At 40.7% G+C, this 21,000-nt stretch overlaps 1 protein-coding gene across 1 annotated transcript in view; it reads left to right on the top strand.

Annotated features, from left to right (window-relative positions):
- Window positions 1-16,890: 16,890 nt before the first annotated feature.
- The window catches only part of LOC150086671 (uncharacterized), a 37,986-nt gene continuing 33,876 nt past the window's right edge, over window positions 16,891-21,000 (top strand). The window contains exons 1-2 of the mRNA XM_090371511.1: window positions 16,891-16,976; window positions 18,188-18,416. Coding sequence (XP_090227637.1) covers window positions 16,962-16,976; window positions 18,188-18,416 — 244 coding nt within the window. The 5' untranslated portion in view covers window positions 16,891-16,961. The remainder of the gene's footprint in view (window positions 16,977-18,187; window positions 18,417-21,000) is intronic.

Genomic DNA, 21,000 nt, shown 5'->3' with positions numbered 1-21,000 from the left:
ATGCTAATGGTTAAAGATGGGGTAAAACTAGCGATGACCCCACTATCTTGTAATTTTTTTTTATTTTTTTTTTTTTATTATTTATCAATAAACATATCTATTTGAAAAATATTGTCTGTCTTTTTTTCTTAGAAAGTAGAAATTAAGTTTTATTTCGAATATAGATTTAAAAAAAAAAATTCAAAGTTGTGGAAAGAATCTGAAGATGGCACCACCATATCACGAAGAAGGTAAATAAATATATATAGACATCAATACATTTTACTTTTCAGGTTTTTTTTTTTTTCCAAGATAGACTCTAAACGTTAGGATACAAATTCAACTTGAAGAGGAACCATCATAAATAGTTATGGGTAAAAATATATACATATAAAAATTTAACCATCAAAAAAACACATAACATAACATTAAACATATAAAAATACTTAATTTTTCAGCTTTTCAACTTGCAGAATAGATCGGTAGATGGCGACACAGTTTCTTGGTAGTTACGATGTCTTGGCAATCTCCGTTCAAGAAGTATTGTGACACCAAGTATCCGTATGTGAGAGAAAAAATATATATTTAAATAAAATCCTTAATTTCAACTTTCAGAATGACACGCTAGATGGCGACACAGTTTCTTGGTTGTTACGATGTCGTGGCAATATCCGTTCAAGAAGTATGTAGGGAAAAAAAAAAAAAATATATGTATATATTTAAATAAAATCTTTTAATTTTCAGCTTTCAGATTGCTTCCACAGATGGCGCCACATATTGCAAAGCCACTGAAATATATTTAAACGGCAAAGTCATAGCTACCTAGGAAAAAAAAAATTTAAACACCTTAAATAAAATAAAATCTTTGATTTCAGCTTTCAGAATGACTAGCTAGATGGCGGCACTGTTTCGTGGGCTTCTGTTGTCGTGGCCATCGTCGTGCTCGAACTTTTGTGACCCCCCAAGTGCCCGTATGTCTACAGCGTCCACGTTTTTCCCGCCAAAACCTTTGTCTTGGGAAAGAATGTCTACTGCTCTATTTTCTTGTGTGTGTGTGTGTGTGCGTGCGCGAGCGCAAGAGCTCGGGCTTGTGTGTGTGTGTGTGCGTGCGCGCACGCGAGAACTCGGGCTTGTGTGTGTGTGTGTGTGCATGCGCGAACCCACAATTCATTGCGCACCCTCCAACGCTACCTTGAAAACCAACGCGGCAAAAACAGACGATTTCTACGGCATCAACAGACCAGAAAATCACCGGTAGACTCAGAGTCGAAGTCGGTTTATACCCCCAAACCAATCAGAACATCGGTTCATATCCCCCTCCAATCAGAACAAGGCGAAATACAACTTCCTACGTCACACTCACACCACTCTTAACTATAAGAGCTACATTTACACATATTCTTACAACTTAAAGGGTAGCCGTGGGGATAAGCACCGGACCACCAGTAGCAACGACATGGGTTCGAGCCTCGGCAAAGCGAAAATAAAATTTATATATTTAATGCGAAAAATAAGTGGCGCCATCTAGCGGGCAAAATAAGAACTAAAATATTTTTTCCTCCGACTCCGCAACTAAGCCTCGGCGCAACAGCTAAGCCTAAACCTAGGCTCGCCTCACCGGCACACGCGCAAAACCGAAACGGCAAAACAAGCGACCGACGCGGCAGCACGCACGAAAATTGACGCCAAAATTCATAGAGCCGTACTCGGTTAGAACCCCAACCTTATACTACTTATGTTCAATATTTCTGTTTCCCATCTTCATCCAGCTATGGAGGTGGATCTGTTTTAGCTTTGGCATTCATAGTGGTAAGTATGGGTGCGACACCAGGTGGCGCCACTCTCTTCCTCAGCTGTCATTTCGACCTTGGTGAAAGTAGATCCAATGAAGCGGCTTTCACTATTTTATTATTATTAAGAAGCCTAAAACCGTTACAGTCGCAGGGATTAGAAGGGTTCCTTCAAATAGAATACTGTTATAATTAATTAACAAAAACAGTGAAAGAATAATTTTCTATTACCGCCAAGCATTTTTTTTTTAATTAATGATTATTGGATAACGTTTTAAGATACTTAATGTATTTATTTTTCACAAATCCAAATTCGTGCGTTAGCTTTAGCAAACTAGGCACCTACGAGGAAACCTGATGAAGTGTTCAAGCTTTCAATAGATTGAATGAATAAATATATAAATTTTATGTAGGACGGCACCTGAACTAAAGTTCAACTCCGCCTTTGTACACTGTGATGATTACAGAGCTCTGTAAAAGGCCAGAAATGTGTGTAGTGTTATGTTTGTGCAGTGTGTGTGTGTGTTGCGTTTAGTTGTTTCTGGCGGTTTTGTCACCAGGCAGGGAATCACCTGGAAAGCCTGCCCAGTGTCCGTCCACACCACGGGGAGGTAGGCCATAACTACGCGTCTACTATGGCCATTCTCAACAGTCGCATTCAAAAGAACCCCGTGCCAGCAACCCAGCAACGCACACACACACGATCATTCCCGGGAGACAGGACAGCAGAAGACGAAGAAATAAAGAAGAAGACAGAATAAAGTAAAGAATAAATGTCTTTATCTAGTGCTGCCCAAAGTAGTCCACAAAGAGAAAAAGGTGTACAGTCGTAATTTCATCCAAAAACAAGATCAGCAGGAACAGGTTCTAGATATAAATCTGTTAATCTGGAGTGGTATCAGAAGTCACAGGTTGATGACGGTATCACTGTGCAAATGGAATGAATAAACAAACTGTTGATAGCATCCTTATTCTTTCCCGGACAAAACATGTAAGGGAACGTATATTTAAATTGAAGAACGGTGGTTTGCGCGGTATAGATGTGAAAATTTGCTTTCCTGGGACTAATTGTTAAGAAAACTTCCTCTTGGTGTCGTGGGAGAGAGTAGTTTGAATAAAATTAAAGAAATATATATATATATATTTTTTTTTTTTTTTTTTATGAAAACCCCAAACACGAAAGGTATCAAAACCTATAAGCAAAGTGGTGGTATTTCACCGGTTGATGAAAGTCATGGACAAAAGAGTTGGGCAGTGATTTTTTTTTTTTTTTTTTTTTTTTTTGTGGCTGATGTATAAGTACTGGAGCTCTGAAGACGTCCGTAGGGATCTACAGCCTTGCTATGCTGTCTAAACTGTGGAAAACCCTAGTAGCAGGGTTTTCCACAGTGTCGGAATAGATTACGGTTGCTTTGTCTATACGCCTCACTTCCCATTCCAAAACATCCCACAGGTGTTCATTTGGACTGATGTGGCGAATTTGGAAGTCAATCAGGATGGGCGAAATTTTTAGTGTGCTCCTCGAATCACTCCTGTTCGGTGCGGGCCCGATGACACGGCGCATTCTCTTCTTGAAATTTCCTGAATCTCTCAGGCAAGATGTGCTACATGGCAGGATGCACATTAGCATTAATAAAGGCATATGATGGTATGCGCGTGTAGAGCACAGTGGTCTTGTCACGGCCCTCCCCACACCGCGTGGAAAAGGCTCGGGTTCCATTCCAATCCCATCGATGATGCGAGAAATTTTTATGGGCTTTTGTCGGTTATGGGTCTTTTATGGGTTAGTCGGTCTCATAGACAACATAGTTTTTTTTTTTCCCAGAAAAATTGGTTTTTTGTCCAGTAAAGCAGGCAAATCGACCATAGAAGACACGCAGTTTACAGAAACAATACACATGAATATTGAAAGTATCTTTCCAGGTGAGCCTAATATAATAGTAAAACTAGTAGTAGAAGAGGCATATGATACAAGAAACCAAGCATGTACACCTTCAGCCAAAAAAAAAAAAAAAATTTCCATTTCACACATCCATTCGCTCCAAACGTTTGTCCGTATCTTCCATCGATTCATTTAAGCTAACTTTCACAACGACAGATGGAAGTTTGTTCCAGCAATCAACTACGCGCTAAGGGGAATTTTCCGCACATCTATTCTACAACTATCTTTGTTCAATTTCAATTTATACCCGCTCAGGTGCGTAATCTGAGCAAGAGAAAGAATCCCATCAGCATTGAGCTTGCCCAAACCATTGAAAGCCTTACACACCTCAATCAGATCACCTCGCAGGTACCTAGTCTCCAGACGCTGCAATTTGCAGAACTTAATCCTTTCTTGGTAAGAGCACCCCTCTGTTCCTGTCACCACTCTCGTTGCCCTTCTCTGTATTCGTCCCAGAAGCTCTACATCCTTCCTAAAATGCGGCCTCCAGACATGTATGATGCAGTACTCAAGATGTGGCCAGGGACGGCCCCAAAATTTGAAGACCCTGTTCAAGAATTATTTTCCAGTCATCCCCAGGAGCTCCCATCTTGTGAGTATGGGCTTGGCACAACCAAGGTCCTTATCTGGATATCATAATTTTCTCTTTCTTGGTGATTCCCTTCTACTTCTGCCATTTGTGCTCTCTCTCTCTCTCTCTCTCTCTCTCTCTCTCTCTCTCTCTCTGACAGGGTAACTTAGAAATTTGTTTTTTGGCTGGTGCAGCAAAAGCCTCAAGGCTTCCTGGCACCATATGGATAATAATAATAATTATTATTATTATTATTATTAATAAACACCCATGCAGCTCCAGTACTAACATACACCTTCGGGGTCATAGATTGGACTAACACCGAGCTGGAAGATATCATGCGAAAGACAAGGACAATGATGACCAAGAGCCACCAACACCACCCGAAGTCAGCAGTGGAGAGACTAACAATAGCTCGGAAAGACAGAGGAAGCGGACTGGACCTGATAGAGCAACAGAAAGGAGCGATAGTTAACCTGAAGGATTACTTCGAGAATAACACAGCACCACTCTACCATGCCATAAGGAAGATAGTTAAGTGGTATACCCACTGAACCTAAGCGAGGAACTCCCTCCCGCCCAAACCGCACAAGAAACGAAGTTAGAAAGATGGGCAAAGAAGACATTCCATGGCAGACACTACAATGACCTCCATCAAGATCACATCGATAACATTGCTTCCAATACATGGCTCACAAGCGGGACGCTCTTCCCCGAGACTGAAGGATTCATGCTGGCCATCCAAGACCAGGTAATTAACACCAGAAACGATAGAAAATACATCGCAAAGCAGCCCGGAATGTCAGATGACGCATGTCGACGATGCCACCTAGCCTCAGAAACGATCTAACACATCACCGCGAGGTGCAAGGTGATCACCCACACTGACTACACCCGTAGACACGACCAAGTAGCCAGGATAATACATCAGTAGCTACCGAGGAAATACCAGTTGACCAAAGAAAGTGTACCATACTACAAGTACGAACTCCAGGCACTACTAGAGACCCGAATTCACAAGCTGAACTGGGACCGCGCCATGATAACGGATAAGCCCATCCCGCACAACAGACCGGACATAACCTTTGTGGACAAGATGGAAAAGACTACGTACCTGATTGGCATAGCGGTGCCCAACACTAGCAATGTCCAGAAAACCCATGAGGAAAATAGGAAGTACACGAACCTGAGACATGAGGTTAACGAGATGTGGCATATGCAAGAAGTATCGACCATCCCGATCATCGTGTCAACCACCGGTATGGTGGCAAAGACTCTACGTAGCAGCAATAGGTCTCCAGAGAACACTTACAAGGAACTCCAGAAAGTCGCAATCCAGAGAACACTTACAAGGAACTCCAGAAAGTCGCAATCCTGAACACCTGTAGGATAGTCAGAGATTTCCTCGACAAACCTTAATACCAGACATTACAACCACCCTACGTACTTGGTAGCAGTACCCCTCACGGAGTGGAATCCCCCAATCAAGGAGAAATAATATAAGAGCAACAATAGTAATATTAATAATTATTATTATTATTTTAGTTAAAAACAATACAGATATTACTGACAGTGAGTATAATATAAAGACATTTTGAAATAGCTGCCACTTTATTAGGTACACATACCTAGTAGCGTGTTGAGACTCCTTTAGCCTTCAAAACAGCCTGAATTCGTCTATTCGTGGATTGAACAAGATGCTGAAAACGTTGTGCAGGAATGGAGTGCCATGCAAACATGAGTGTATCACGCAGTTCCTTGAGATTCGATGGAGGTGTAGGCCTGCAGCGAACAGCCCTTTCCAGCTCACCCCAAAGTAGGACTGAGCGGCCCACTGCAGCAAAGAAAAATCATTGTCATGTTCCCGGAACCATTCCATAGTGATTCGGACTTTGTGCACCGGCGCATTATCCTGCTGGAAGTAACCATCTGACTGAGGATAAACTGTCAACATGAACGGATGCACTTGGTCAGCAACGATATTTAGGTACGATGTGGCATTCAGACGCGAATATATGGGTATCAATGGACCCAACGTGTACCAAGAAAACATTCCACACACCATAACACTGCCCCCATCACCTTGCACAGTAGTCGTCAGACATGACGAGTCCATGGATTCGTGTTGTTTTCGCCAAATTCTGAACCTTCCATCAACATGATGCACAAGAAACTTCGACTCGTCAGACAAAGCAACTGTTCTCCAATCCCCCAGGGGCTCGCATCTGGTGAGTATGGGCTTGGCACACCCAGGGTCTTGAGCTGGATATCATCATTTTTCTCTTTCTTGGTGATTCCTTTCTACTTCTCTCTCTTTCAGGGTAATAGGGAAATTTTTTTTTTTTTTTTTTTTTTTGGCCGGTGCAGCATAAACCTCAGGCTTCCTTGCACCATATGGCTATTAATAATAATAATAATCCTCGATAGTCCAGTGCTGGTGTTCATGTGCCCACAGGAGGCGTGCTCTCTTGTTCTTCATTGATAACAAAGGTACGCGATGTGGCCGTCGGCTGTTGTAGCCCATTCGCGACAAAGTGCGACTAGTGGTCCGTTGCGATATTTTGTTCTGCGCATCAAGGATGTATTCTGATGTGATGTGCGACATTATGGCCTGTCTGTTTGCTTGCACAATTCTATCCATCCTTCTCTCATCAACAAGCGATTTTCTTCCACAGTATTGCCGTTGAGAGGATGTTTTCTGTTCGTTGCACCATTCTCGATACATCCATGAAACTGCGGTGTGTGAAAAGTTCAGGAGAACTGCCGTTTCAGAAATGCTTTGTCCAGCACGTCTTACACCCACTACCATGTCACGTTCGAAGTCTGTTAGATCACTTCTTTTTCCCCATTCTTGCTACGGTGTGTACGCTTAACTGATATTAGAAAGGTTGTTCTGCTGCATTTATATCCACAACTGTGGTCATGTGACTTGTAACGTTGTGGGACAAACCATTTGTGTGCACAGCAGGGGTGTGCCTAATAAAGTGGCAGCACAGTGTATGTTCGATATCAAACGAAACGTACACATGGAGAAAGAAGTATACGCTCTACTTCTAGCAATTTTCAAGTCAAATCACGCAAGCGCTCTTAAAGTGACGATAATATGGGTAACTAGACATAAAGACGGCGTTGATAGAAATGCGGAAAAACACACAGATGATATTATTATATAGACCATTTGAGTGCTGAGCCCTGTTTAACAGAACCGCTGGAACATGCTTTTGGCCGGCATTGGATGTGGCCTGACCATTGCCTTTTGTAGACATATATAGTATCTTCTGTACGGCAGCTCCATGAACATTAGTTTCACTCCGCCATTGTATTCTGTGATGATAGAAAACTCTGTAGAACAGCCATAAATGAGAACTGTGTGTCGTGTTATTTGCATAGAGTGTGTATATTGTTCTGTTGCTTCTGGCTTCTTTGCCACCAGGACGGCTATTGCCTGGAAACAGTGCCCGATGCCCGTCTACACCATGAGGAGGTGGGCCACAACTAGATGTAACACTTACTATCTTTGTCTGCCCTGAAGAGAGCAAAGTCTCCCACCACCGGAGGTAGTGCAATGCCAGTAGGTGCCAACAAAATCTCGTAACCACAGCTACCCAAAACAAGGGTACCGGCATACAAAAAAAAAATAAAAAATAAAGAAAGTAAATAAGTAAAATGAAAATAAGATAAAACAAATTTATAAATAGAAGTTATAAAAAAAGAGCAAAAAGATAAAATAATAATGGTAAATATAGAATAGAATAAAGGAAAAAGATAAAATAAAATCATACCCAGGGTTTCCCAGACTGGGATATCGGCTAAAAAAAACTGCCTTCAGTGGGTGCGGGACAAATCCCGCACCCACTGGAGGCAGTGCAATACCAGTGGGTACCAGCAATCCTGAGATTGCCCAGGCCTGAAGAGGAATAAAAGGGAAAAAAAACTGGATCAATGTAGGCTGGCCAGAGTGAAGCAGATTCTACTAGATGATTTCCATCCCCAGGCGAGAAGGTGTTTATATGGTCTTGTAGGAACTTCGGTAGGTTAGTAATAGAACAGGTGGTTCCAGTCCTCCAATTGGAGCCAAAGGCAAGAATCAGTATTACTTATTCTAAACTGAAAGAGTTTGGAGTTAAGAGAGCATGTCCAGTTATGATAATTGTCGTGTAGAGGTTTGGAGAGAACCATGGGGAATTTTTCTTGTTGGAAGTAAAGGAAACATCTGGCATAAATTGATATGTGGTTCTGCCTTTAGAGGTTGTGTCCCAAATGACCTTGGCAAATTTTTATTAATTCTGGCCAGATCCGGGCTTTTTCAGATTTGGTGTCTGCAAGGATGTTATACTCTATTCCGTAGAATTCTACGGAGGTTTGGTGTTTTTGGAAATAACAGAAGGCACAAGGAATATGCAAATCTAGAGGTAGTACTCCAGCCAGTGGCGTAGCTACCATATAGGCAGGCAAGGCAATTGCCTCCGGTTCCTTTAGGGGCCCGGCGTCTTTGGTTGTCTCCTCTTTTTGCAATTTTCATTAATTAAGTAGGAGCCCGAACATGTTCTTTGCCTCCGGGCCCGAAAAAGGGTAGCTACGCTACTGACTCCAGTAATGACCTGCAGGCATCAGTTGAGATAGCCCTTCAGGTGTGTAGCACTGTAAGAATCACGGATCTTTGCAAGAAGAGTAATTTTGATTTCAGTTTGACATTCTTAATTCTGTCATACCAAACCGAAGCAGCAGAGGTTGAAATAGGTATGAATACTGCATTGTAATATAAGAGAACACTGCATCTAAGCCCCCAGTCAGATCTCGTAATCCGAACAATAACCATAGTAAATTTCTGGATTTTATCTATCAAGTGGTTTATGCGGAGAGTAAAGTTGAGTCTTGTCATCAATGATCACACATGGATATTTCAAGTGTTTGACATATCGTATTTGCTTCTTAGCTACTTTCAAGATAGGAGGACGATGAATATTTAGTTAACCTTTAAAGATCACGAGCAGGGTTTTGGATGGAGAAATTTTGTTTGTTGGCAGTTCGATGTGATCCTTCAAGACCATAGACTTTGATGAGATCCCATTCGATGAGATCCTTCAAGACCGTAGAGGCTCTTTCTTGAATTTGTAGCCTGGAGTTGCCAGAGAGGACAATGACAAGGTCCTCGGCATATGCAAATGGAACAGCAAAATCAAAATGTCTGGTTAGTCATGTATTCAGTGTAATGTTCCAGAGGTGCAGCCTCAGAAAAGAACCCTAAAGACACCCTCTGTTGACAGCTTGTGTTATGCTGGAGATTTTTGAAGTAACCTGTATAGATATGTGATCAAAGTAGGCTCGGATAGCTTGGTATAACTGAGAGCAGTATGAGATGTTCCGACCATTGCCCTCGTGAGGAACAGTTAGTAGAATCGCCGCTCTCCCCACAGCGGATGGAAAAGAACTGAGATCGAGTCCCGTTGACGACGAGAGGAAATTTTATGGACCTTATTCGCAACGTGGCTGAGTTAGTCGATCTGAGGAGAGGTAGCATGTTTTTTCTCCCGTAAACTAGGGTTTTTCGTCAAGAAAACAGAAAATTGACCACAGAACACGAAATTTACAAACAATATACAGGAAGTAATATGGCTTTAGTCGCTAATGCCCTTAAAACTATACTACTACAGCAACAAGGCGTCATTGACTTGCCGCATTATAGCCTTAGATGCTAATGCGCCATAAAATCCTAAAACAAACAAACAAACAAAAGCAACAAGGAGTCACTGGTTAAAGAAGTGATGCAGGATCACTTAGACAAGGCTGCAGTAATAGTTCAGACACACCATGGGTTTGTTAAGGGGAATTGTCTGACCAATTTGATTGAATACTACAATGTGGTAATAAAGGAACTGGATGCAAAAAATAATTTTGATAACATATACTTGGATTTCAGAAAAACTTTTGATACTTTTGCACATGGAAGGCTGCTGTACAAATTTAAGTGGTATGGCATTAAGGGTAAGTTGCTGCAATGGATAAAGGGATGGTTCAGTGGGAGCCGGCTGAGAGTGGTAACAAATGGACACTTCTCTACGTGCACTAATGTTATTAGTGGGGACCCCCCCCAGAGTTCGGTGCTGGGCCCATTGTTGTTTTGTGTATTTATTAATGATATCGATGAAGGTATATCAGTCCAAGTTTGCAGACAATACAAAAATTGGCCGGGTTGTTAATGATAGTAAAGATAGTATGCTACTGCAACAGGATCTAGAAAAGTTAGGTTGATGGGTTGAGAAGTGGCAAATTAAGTTTAATATTGACAAATGCAAAGTACTGCATATGGGTAGAAGTAACCCAAGAGAAACGTACCAACTGTGTGATAATACACTCAGGGAGGTGGAGAATGAAAAAGACCTGGGGATAATTGTGCAGTCGAATATGAAGTTCTCTAAGCAGTGCAGACTGGCTTCCAGAATAGGTCATGAAGTTTTGTCAATGATATGTAGGAATTTCGCTAGCAGAGACAAGGAGGTGATTATACCTTTGTATAAGGCAATGGTTAGGCCACACCTTGAGTACTGCGTACAGGTCTGAAGGCCTCATTTTAGGAAGCATGTAGAGTTGCTAGAATGAGTACAGAGAAGGGGAAGAAGACTGATGAGAGGTACAAAGGGGTTCTCTTACCAGGAGAGGCTTAAATTCTGTAAGTTGAGCATCTGGAGACTAGGCACCTGCAAGGTGATCTGATTGAGGTGTACAATATCTTGAATGGTTTGAGCAGGCTCACTGCTGATGGGACACTTCCACTTGTTGAGATTAAGAACCTGACGGGGCATAGATTCAAATTGAGGAAAGACAGATGTAAATAGATGTGCGGAAGTTTGCCTTGTTCCAGCGGGTAGTTAATTGCTGGAACAGACTTCCATCTGTTGTGGAAGTTGATAGCTTAAATAAATTTAAGGCTGAACTAGACAAACATTTGGAGTGACTGGATGGGTGAAATGGGGAGTGTTTTTTTGTTTTTTTTTGGCTGATGCTTTATAAGCTGGCTTTCTTGCATCATATGCCTCCACTAATGCTAACAACAGCCTTATACAATGGTATAATCACCTGCTTATTCCTGATTACAAAAATTCTGTATATCATTGACAAACCTCATGAGCTCTTCTGGAAGCCTGGGTGCATTGCGTCAGAGAACTTCATATCAGACAACACAATAACCCCCAGGTCAGGTCTTTTTTATTTTCCACTGCCCGGAGTGTATACCCTACAGTTCGTACGTTATTCTGGGAGTTACTGCTACTCATATGCTGTACTTTGCATTTGTCAATATTAAAATTCAGTTATCATTTCTCAGCCCATCTCCCTAACTTTTCTAGATCTTGTTGCAGTAGCATACCGTCATTTCTGCGATTGACCACCCTTCCAACTTTGTATCATCTACAAACTTGAACATAAAGCCTGATACGCCTTCATTAATATCATTGATAAAATTTGAAAACAACAACGGGCCCAATCCTGGAGGACTCCACTGATAACATTAGTCCACGAAGATCAATGCCCATTGATTCCGCTCCCTGTCTTATCCCATTAAACTATGCCTTAATCCATAGCAGCAAATTGCATTTAACGCCATACTGCTCCAATTTGTACAGCAGTCTTTTATGTGCAACAGTATCAAAAGCGTTCCTGAAATCCAAGTATATGATATCGAAATTATTTTTTGCATCCAGTTCCTTTTTGACCACATTATAGTGTCCAGTCGAATCGGTAAGACAAGATTGACTTCCCCTTAACAAATCCATGCTATGTCTGAATTTTAATTGAAGCTTTGTCTTACGTTATCATGCAATACTTCTTTTACCAGTGACTTCACTTTTTTTCTTGGAACAAATTAAACTAACAAATCTGTAATAACTTGTGTCACCCTTTGATCCCCCCCCTTGTGAATTGCGGATACATTTGTACATCTCCAGTCTGCGGGGACTTTACCTGAATCCAAGAATGCTGATAATTGTGCTAAGGGTTCGCTTACTTCCTTTGCTGCCTCCCTTAATATAATTGGAAAGCTTCCATTCACCGCAGGTTCCTTTCTTATGTTTAACTTTAACAATTTCTCTTCCACTTTCCTCTGAATTATTACAAAATCATTTAGTTCTCTATTAGAATTTGATAAACTTCTGGCATCCCCTTCCCTAAAGAATTCCTCATGTGTGAATGTAGATGCAAAATACTTATTCAGTATGTATGAGCAGGATCAACAGTCAAACTATCAATATCAAGTGGACCAATTTGCTTCATCCCCTGCCTTCTAACGTTTACATAAATAAAGAAGTCTTTGCTGTTTTTTCTTTGCATCCATCGCAGAACATTTCTTGTAATCTGCCTTCGCTTGCCTAACCTTCGCTGCCTGAGTTAATCACTCTCAAGCGAGGGTAGCGTGATTTTTACTCCTGGAAACTAGAGTTTTTCGTCCAGTAAATAGAAAATCATCCAAAAAACACACGTTCCATATATGCAGACTGTATATACGGAGCAGTGTAGCCTTTAATTTTGTCGAGCAGTGTAGCAATAATAACGATTACCTCCATGGGTCTACAGTCATGCCAGACCGTGTCAATCAGAGATCTTTCTTACCTTGACTCTATTTCTTAAAATTCAAACAAATGTAGAAAACGCTGTATGAAGGGCATGCTTTATCTTGGTCGATAAGATTTATTCCCAAATACGCATGATACGCCTTTGAACAACTTATGCAAATATTTATCTTTTACTTTTTACCTTCATGGTCAATTGAAATTCAGAAGTGTTCAAGGTGTATCCACCATTGTTAACATTCAGCGAAAGTTGCCACACGTTATTATGGCAGAACCATCACATGGTTTTAATCATTTTACAACAAAGCTACCACAAATGTAGAAAAATATGTCAAGTTTATTTATCCAGCTTATATCCAGTTATGTAATGCAGACTGACGATTCTGTGCTATACAGTAGAACTTATAAGCACTGAAATGAGCATGGCCTTATTGAATTTTTCTAAATGGTCTGCTGCCCGCTTACATTGCCCTTCCATTAATGCTAGACACCTCTCCGTTCGTAGTTGCATCTTACTCAAGTACCACGAGTCAGACATAACTTGACACTTAGATGATTTATAGAGCTTCTTAATGTACCATACATTAAGAATAACAGTACATAACATTACATTAAGAAGCTCTATAAATCATCTAAGTGTCAAATTATGATATTTTAACAATTACCACTACACCTCATCTGCATGGCTTATCCTTCCTGTTCCCTGATGGATTCGGACATGCTAAATACAAAATCACACTATTCCAAAATACTTATTAAATACTTCACAAGCAAATTTCATATTTCATTCTTGCAAAAATGTCTTACCCACAACATAATTCCTAAATTCGCTCGTATTTTCACCAAGAATACTTGTAAAAGATACCCTCACATCAAACATCAATCACCATCGTTCAGGAAGAATTACATAAAAGATTTCGTAAAAAATACCATTTTTTACATCAAATACACCACCTTAGATTTAGACTTAAAAAAGGCATGTCACCCCAAACATGGTCAGAGTTCGTTGACTTTAACAACACACACATTAATGCAACACTCAATGTCGTGGAACAAAGAAATGGAACACCTTCATGCAAACCCCTCCGCAAACTTCCACCGTTAATAAAATTGAGGTGAGTACCGTCAATTAGGCTCTTATTGCCATTTTCATTATTAAGTCAGAAATAACTATAAATATACTTGTAGGTCTTCGCGAATACAGTAGTGTGATTGTTAATGCAAGATGTTGCGATCAATGGAGTTAACAGACTTCCGGTGCGGAATTATAATAGGGTACTACATAAGTACTTGGTGTATCCATGTCACTTCAGTGGTGCCAAATATCCCTAGTTCGCTTAATAGCAATGTGATCCGCAAATGGAAGTGGACTGGTGCTAAAACTCGCAGGAAACTACCCGGAAAACCCCCGAAGCTGTTGAAATGCGATTGAAGATCCCTGCAAAGAAATGGCTGCTAGGAAGCAGGTCAGTGTTCACTCAGCACACACAGGCAACCAGTGAGACCTTTGGGACATATATCAACACCTGTACAGTGCTTAGGATGATGCACAGTATGGGCTAACACGGCCGTGCTGCCATCCATAAGCCACTAATCATCCCAGTTAATGCCAGGCGGCATCTAGCTTGCTGTAAGATCTGCAGTTCTTGGACCATAGACCAAAACAAAGCTGGGTTTGGGGTGATGAGTCATGGTACCTAGACAGAAAAAGCTACCTGCTGGACTGTATTTTCCCCACAATGATGTTTGCAAGAGCCAGCCTGATGGTCTGAGGCTGTTTTTCATGGTTTGGTCCAGGACCATTGGTTGTTTGGGCAAAACCACAAATTCTGAGGTATGTAACATCCTGTTAGTGTTCAGGATGTCTGTCTAGACATTCTGCACAATAATAATGCCATTACCTACGATGTGGCAATATATGGGGAAGTCCCACACCTGTGTCACCAGGACAACTTTCCATGTCATACTGCTCACGTTATTACGGACTGGTTTGAGGTCATGAGAATTGAAAATTTGGGCTGCCTAGCCCAGAGCCAAAAATTCAATGCTTTAGAGAATCTCTGGGATGAATTGGATCATTGGGTGCATGTAAGGAGAGAGAGACCGCCCAAAAATTAGAGCTGAACTGATCATCTCTTTGAAGGTAGAATTGCAGAAAAATCAGAGGATATACACAAAAAATGGGAAATTCACAAAAAAGAGGATATTCACAAAAAACCTGAGTTAGTCGGGTTTTTCATACAGGAAACAGAAAATTGGCCTCAGAACACGTAATTTACAGACAATATATACGGAGCAATTTGGCCTTAGTTGCTGATGCTCCTAAAACCCTACAAAACAGTGCAGTCAGGTCGTTTGTGTTTTAACAGAAGTAACTGAAAATGCCCTATATGTTTTCTACTGAAGAATACAAACATATGCATTTTTGGTATGGGTTTTGCGACAGTAACACCAATGCTGTGGTTGAAAAATGTTGTCAACAATTTCCATGGCAAAATTCCAGATCAACTAGTGTTTATTAATGTTCGCCAAGTTTTTGAGAAAAAGTAACACTTTCCCAAGTGTCTCATTGGCAGGTGAACATTTAATATGACCAATTGTGGAGGAAAACATTGAAATAGCACAGTTTAACATCCAATGTTAGGACTTGAAGAAGTTTTGCCCGCCTTGCTATTTCGCACATGACAGTCTGGATCCATACAATATCCAGAGAATTCAGAAGCATGAACCTGCAAACGTGGATAACTAGTTAGATTTCTGCCATTGGTTAACTGTGTATCCCTGTTTGCATTACTTCATTTTGTTCATGGACGACACACGTTTTATTCACATTAGATTCAGAAACTCCAACTTGGCAACTTATTTGTTTTTCTGTAAAGTTTGGTCCCATTGTGCCCAGCTTGTACCGTGTGTATTTCGTGCAACGTCTAACAGGTGACATTTAGGACAGGATTTTTGCAAAACGAACTGCTGTACCATTCCTCTTCAAACACGACTGCGATGTACCACTGGAATGATGGAGCACACTTGCATTTATGTAATAATATCACACAGTATTAATGAATGGTTCTCTAGCCATTGGTTTAACCATGGAGGCATTGAATTGGCTGCTGCATTTACCAGATCTCAGACTTTTGAGACACAAGAGTTAACTTACTTAGGCAAATTGTTGATGTCACAAGATACATTGCTGCAATTATTATAAGGTTACACGTTCCCTAGTAAAACATAACAGGCTGTAAATGTTCATGGTGGACGTTTTGAATGATTACTTTAGGTAAAACTGTGCAAACTGCAATGCAGTAGTGGTCCCTGGTAGGGACTAAAGATGCTGTAGGCCCCCCTCATGATCAAAACAATATTGATTTCTTCATTGTTGCATATAATTCATGAACACAGCTTCAGCCCTCCCCCATATGATTTAACTTCCCCTTTAGAAAATCCTGGGACTGCCACTGGTACATTATAATAATTTTCCAGTTTGTTCGTTGTAATATACATCGTAATCTAAACTTTTTTTCTAATACCAGGCTCCTTTAGAATGTAGCTGGACTTAAATACTCATAGTTCAACAACCATAGATCAGCTGCCTGTAAGTTATATGTAACTTCGACAGTAGCACCACTCTGGCTGGCTTGGCGCCTCCGTGGCCAGGTGGGAAGGAGCAGCAGTGCATAGCACATGCTTCTTGATTAGACCGGGGTTCTAACCCGTCACCACCAAATATGGAGGATGCGGAAAGGTCAGGGAATGACCACCGCATATCCTGGAGCAATATGGCCTTAGTTGCTAATGCTCCTAAAAACCAAATAACAACAACAACAAAACCACTCTGGCTGATGCCAGCAGCTATATGGCTTTGGTCTTACTGATCCTTGAAAGTTGCATGTGGTATTATTCCCTGTCTATGTAAATCAGTAAGTAATATAAGTTTAGTTTTGACAACATAAATGTCAAACTAGTACATAAATTAATTAGTTAAACTTCTCAGAAAACAAAATTTGCACACATTATGAAACTGTAACATATACTGTTCCTTTTAATAGACACTTGAAGAAATCCTACAAGTCTCTTGTAGAAATACTCAACCTTGTTAAAATAAACTTTCAGAAGAAATGGCTGAAGAAAATGTAAGCTTAAAACTTTCCTTATAAAATATTCTTTGAAAATTTTCATAGCCGTTTGTGAGGGAAGGGTTATATGCTCTTATGCTTTATTTTATAATTATTGTTTTACATAGATTAGCAGAAATGAATACATGTTTTCTGCAAAAACAATTGAAATAGATCTTTTGTTACTGCTGTTCACATTTATCCATTCGACAAAGTGGTTATCAATGGGGACTACTCTCCATGGACTAATGTCATTAGTGGAGTTCTCCAGGTTCAGTGCTGGGTCCATTGTTGTTTTTAATATTTATCAATGATATTGATGAAAGTATATCAGGCTTAATGTCTGAGTTTGCAGATGATGCAAAGGTTGGCAGGGTGGTTAACGACAGTCATCAGGGTGAGCTACTGCAACAAGATCTAGGAAAATTGGATCAATGGGCTGAGAAATGGAAGTTGAAGTTTAACATTGACAAATGCAAGGTATTGCATATGCATAGCAGTAAACCCAGAGTAACTTATCAACTGTAGTACTACACTCAGGGTAGTAGAGAATGAAAAAGACCTGGGAGTAATTGTGCAGTCAGACATGAAATTCTTTGAGAGTGCAGACATGCTGCCAGGACAGCTGATGTTGTTTTTTTAATGATATACAGAAACTTTGCTAGCATGGATAAGGAGGTGATTATCTCCTTTCATAAGGCCAGCCATAGTTAGACCATATCTTGAGTACTTTAGGAAGGATGTAGATTTGCTGGAACATTTGCAGAGAAGGACAACCAGATTAGTGAAGGGAACAAAAGAGTGCATCTACCTAGAAAGTCTTCAGTTCTGCAAATTTCAGCATCTCAAAACTAGGCACCTGCAGAGAGATCTGATTGAGGTGTTTAAAGCCTTGAATGGATTGAGTAAGCTGAATATTAATGGTTCCACTTACTAAGACTACACACATGAGGGAGCATAAATTCATTTTGAGGAAGGATAGTTGCAGGATAGATGTGCAGAAGTTTGCCTTCAGCCAGTTAATGGTTGATTGTTATAACAGTCTTCCATCTGTTGTGGAAGTGGATGGGTTGAATAAATTCAAGGGAGAACTAGACAAATTCTTAGAGGGTATGGATGGGTGAGCTGTGTTTTTTTTTTTTTTGGCTGATGCTATATAAGCTTGCTTTCTTGTAACATTTGCCATTGCTACTACTAGATTCCTTCCATAATTTTATCTCCCAAAATAGGTGGAAGAGGAAAGCACTGTTGAAGAAACTGAAGAGGCAAAAGAACTTGAACCCATACCTGAACCTCCACCACCAGCAGGTTCTTATGAAGGAAGACTTATTAAAGGTAAAAGGAATGGTTATGGAGTATACACTTTTATCTCAGGAGCAAAATATAGTGGATTGTGGAATGATGGATTGAAACATGGCATTGGTCTCTTTTTCTATCCAGATGGCAGTTGGTACAAAGGTATGTTCTTTTTATGATTTACTTCTGTAGTATTGCCTGAGTTGTAATTAATTATTCCTGCCCCAGTGTAAAATAAAAATTTTGCAACCCCTAGCCCCCCCAAATAAATAATGAAATATTGCATAATGCATGTTGCACTCTATCATTTTGCAGTATTTCAAGACTTAAAAATGAGTAATATATACAGGATGATTCACTACCAGTGCGACAGACTTGCAGGAGGTGTAGGGGGCACAAAGACGAATCGGAATCACATAGCATTGCAGGGTCCGAAATGCCTTCGTCATGCGGTAGAGGACGTTGAACGGGAGGTCGCGTGAACAGCGATCCCGCTGGAAGCCAGCATTTGCGAACCGTTTCTGTTGAAGAAACCAAGTTGCAAAAGTCCTCCGGAGTGGATAATCGGCAGGCTCCAATGATTGGACGCGTTGCAGATGGTATGAACTCATTTGGTTTGTTGACAGTATCTTCCATACAGTGGATTGGGAAATACCCAATCGTTGGCCTATCGCTAGAGTACTCATACTCGGATTGCCTTCTTCAAGACGTAGGACATTCTCCTCATTGTCTGGCATCCTCGTCGTTCGCTCTCGATTCATGGCACCTCTCGTGAAACAACCAGTCTCACGTAACCTTCTGTGCACACATGCGAAAATCATATGATGAGGAGCACGCCTGTGCGAGAAACGTTCCTGGTACAAGCGCAGAGCGGCGCGCCCATTACAGTCCGCAGCTCCATACGCGAGGTGCATGTCGGCCAGTTCAACGTTTGAATACTCGTCCATCCTACTGCCTCGGGAACTGGTTCGCAAATGCTGACTTCCAGCGGGATTGCTGTTCACGCTACCTCCCGTTCAACGTCCTCTACCGCATTTCGGACCCTGCAATGCTATGTGATTCTGATTCGCCTTTGTGCCTCCTACACCTCCTGCAAGTTTGTTGCACTGGTAGTGAATTACCCTGTATATATATAGAAAATTTTTAAATCGTAAATTTCCCCCCAGTTTTAATGTGCCTGGGGGTACATCAAAACTAGGTGCCCCACTTGACCTACTCTAGTTTTATGGCTCTGATTACTGTAGTTAACACTAGTAAATGAAATTAAGGCATAGACAATCCAAATGTGAAGACAGTTTTAGGAGACAGGAAATATATCCTGGAGACTTGTATAATGTTCATCAAGGGTGATAACACTAGTAAATAACAAATATCTTGCCCAAACTCCCAGATGACATAGAAAGATGACAGTGCCGCAACTTTATTCAATGTCTATAGCTACCTAGGTGTGTTTTCAAGATGATTTATTATGATTTGTGTCCTCCTCTCCTCATTTCATTTGCAAAGGAAAGCTGATATCCAAACTGGTGTCATGAACCCATCAGTTGTATCCAAGAGCATGGTCTAAAATAATGTTCATGGGAGTGTCTGGATTCAGTTTTCTGGCCATTTCTCAAGGAGTGGTGGGGATGTGAGAGAGACAGAGACTATCAACATAAGGGCAAAGAATTGCCACAAATAAAATGAACTAGATGACATAATATACGCTGCATTTATTTACAGAGCAGTACAATAACAGAACTAAGACTACTGTTGAAATAGAGGATGAAATTCTTGAATTCTGTATCAGACATTTTAGGGGGATGCAGCAGGTCTCCAATGCCTTCTGATAGACGATGTGCTCACCACCCCGCACAGCACAACTGGTAGAAGACTTTCTTCTACTAGTTGTGCTAGAATAAAAATATTTTCTGAACAGAGTGGCCCCAGAGGTTTCCGTACCAAAATCCCATCAGGGGCATGTCGGCATATCAGATGCTCTAGGGTAGGGTTGGTGAACCCATGGCACGTGCACCCAAAGTAGCACACATGCAAATTTTTTGGGCACACAGAATTCAGAGCATCCCAATAAAATTTCAAACTCTGTGCAGTGATTTTTTATTATTATTATTATTAGCTGTATGGTGCAAGGAAGCCCGAGGCTTATGCTGCACCAGCCAAAAAAAAAAAAAAAAAAATTCCCGAGTTACCCTGAGAGAGTAAGAGAGAGAGAGAGAGAGAGAGAGAAGTAGAAGGGAATCACCAAGAAAGAGAAGATTGATGATATCCAGCTCAGGACCCTGGATGTGCCAAGCCCATACTCACCAGATGTGAGTCCCTGGGGTTAAAGTCGGAGTGGTGAGACATATTGACAAAATTGTGAAACGAAATTAAAAAAAAAATTTGTATATTATCCACATTCGGTATTTAGTGTAGCCTCCTTCATTGTCAATTACAGTTTGTATGTGGCATGGATATTGGAGATTATTCTTCATTAATTCCCATAAATTCTCTTAAATATTTTAATTGCTATTTGCCCTTTACAGATTGTTTAGAATGTCAACTCAACCAGCAAAGAAATAAAAATGTTAAAATGAAGAGGAGATTGAAAGATTTGGTATGATTAAGAAGGATAATAAAGCATTATGCATTTTGTGTGCTGAAGCACGAGAGCAGTTTTTTAAAATATTTAGCCAATTTTGTGTTCTAGGTTACGCCAGGGTAATTTTTTAAAAAGATTTAGCCAATTTTGGCATGTACCCTTAAA

This window comes from Mastigoproctus giganteus, chromosome 4 (genome assembly GCF_048544385.1).
Source record: "Mastigoproctus giganteus isolate SK-2022 chromosome 4, ASM4854438v1, whole genome shotgun sequence".
NCBI lineage: Eukaryota > Metazoa > Arthropoda > Arachnida > Uropygi > Thelyphonidae > Mastigoproctus > Mastigoproctus giganteus.
The sequence above is the reverse complement of the archived record's forward strand: the minus strand, read 5'-3'. Positions and strand labels throughout refer to the sequence as shown.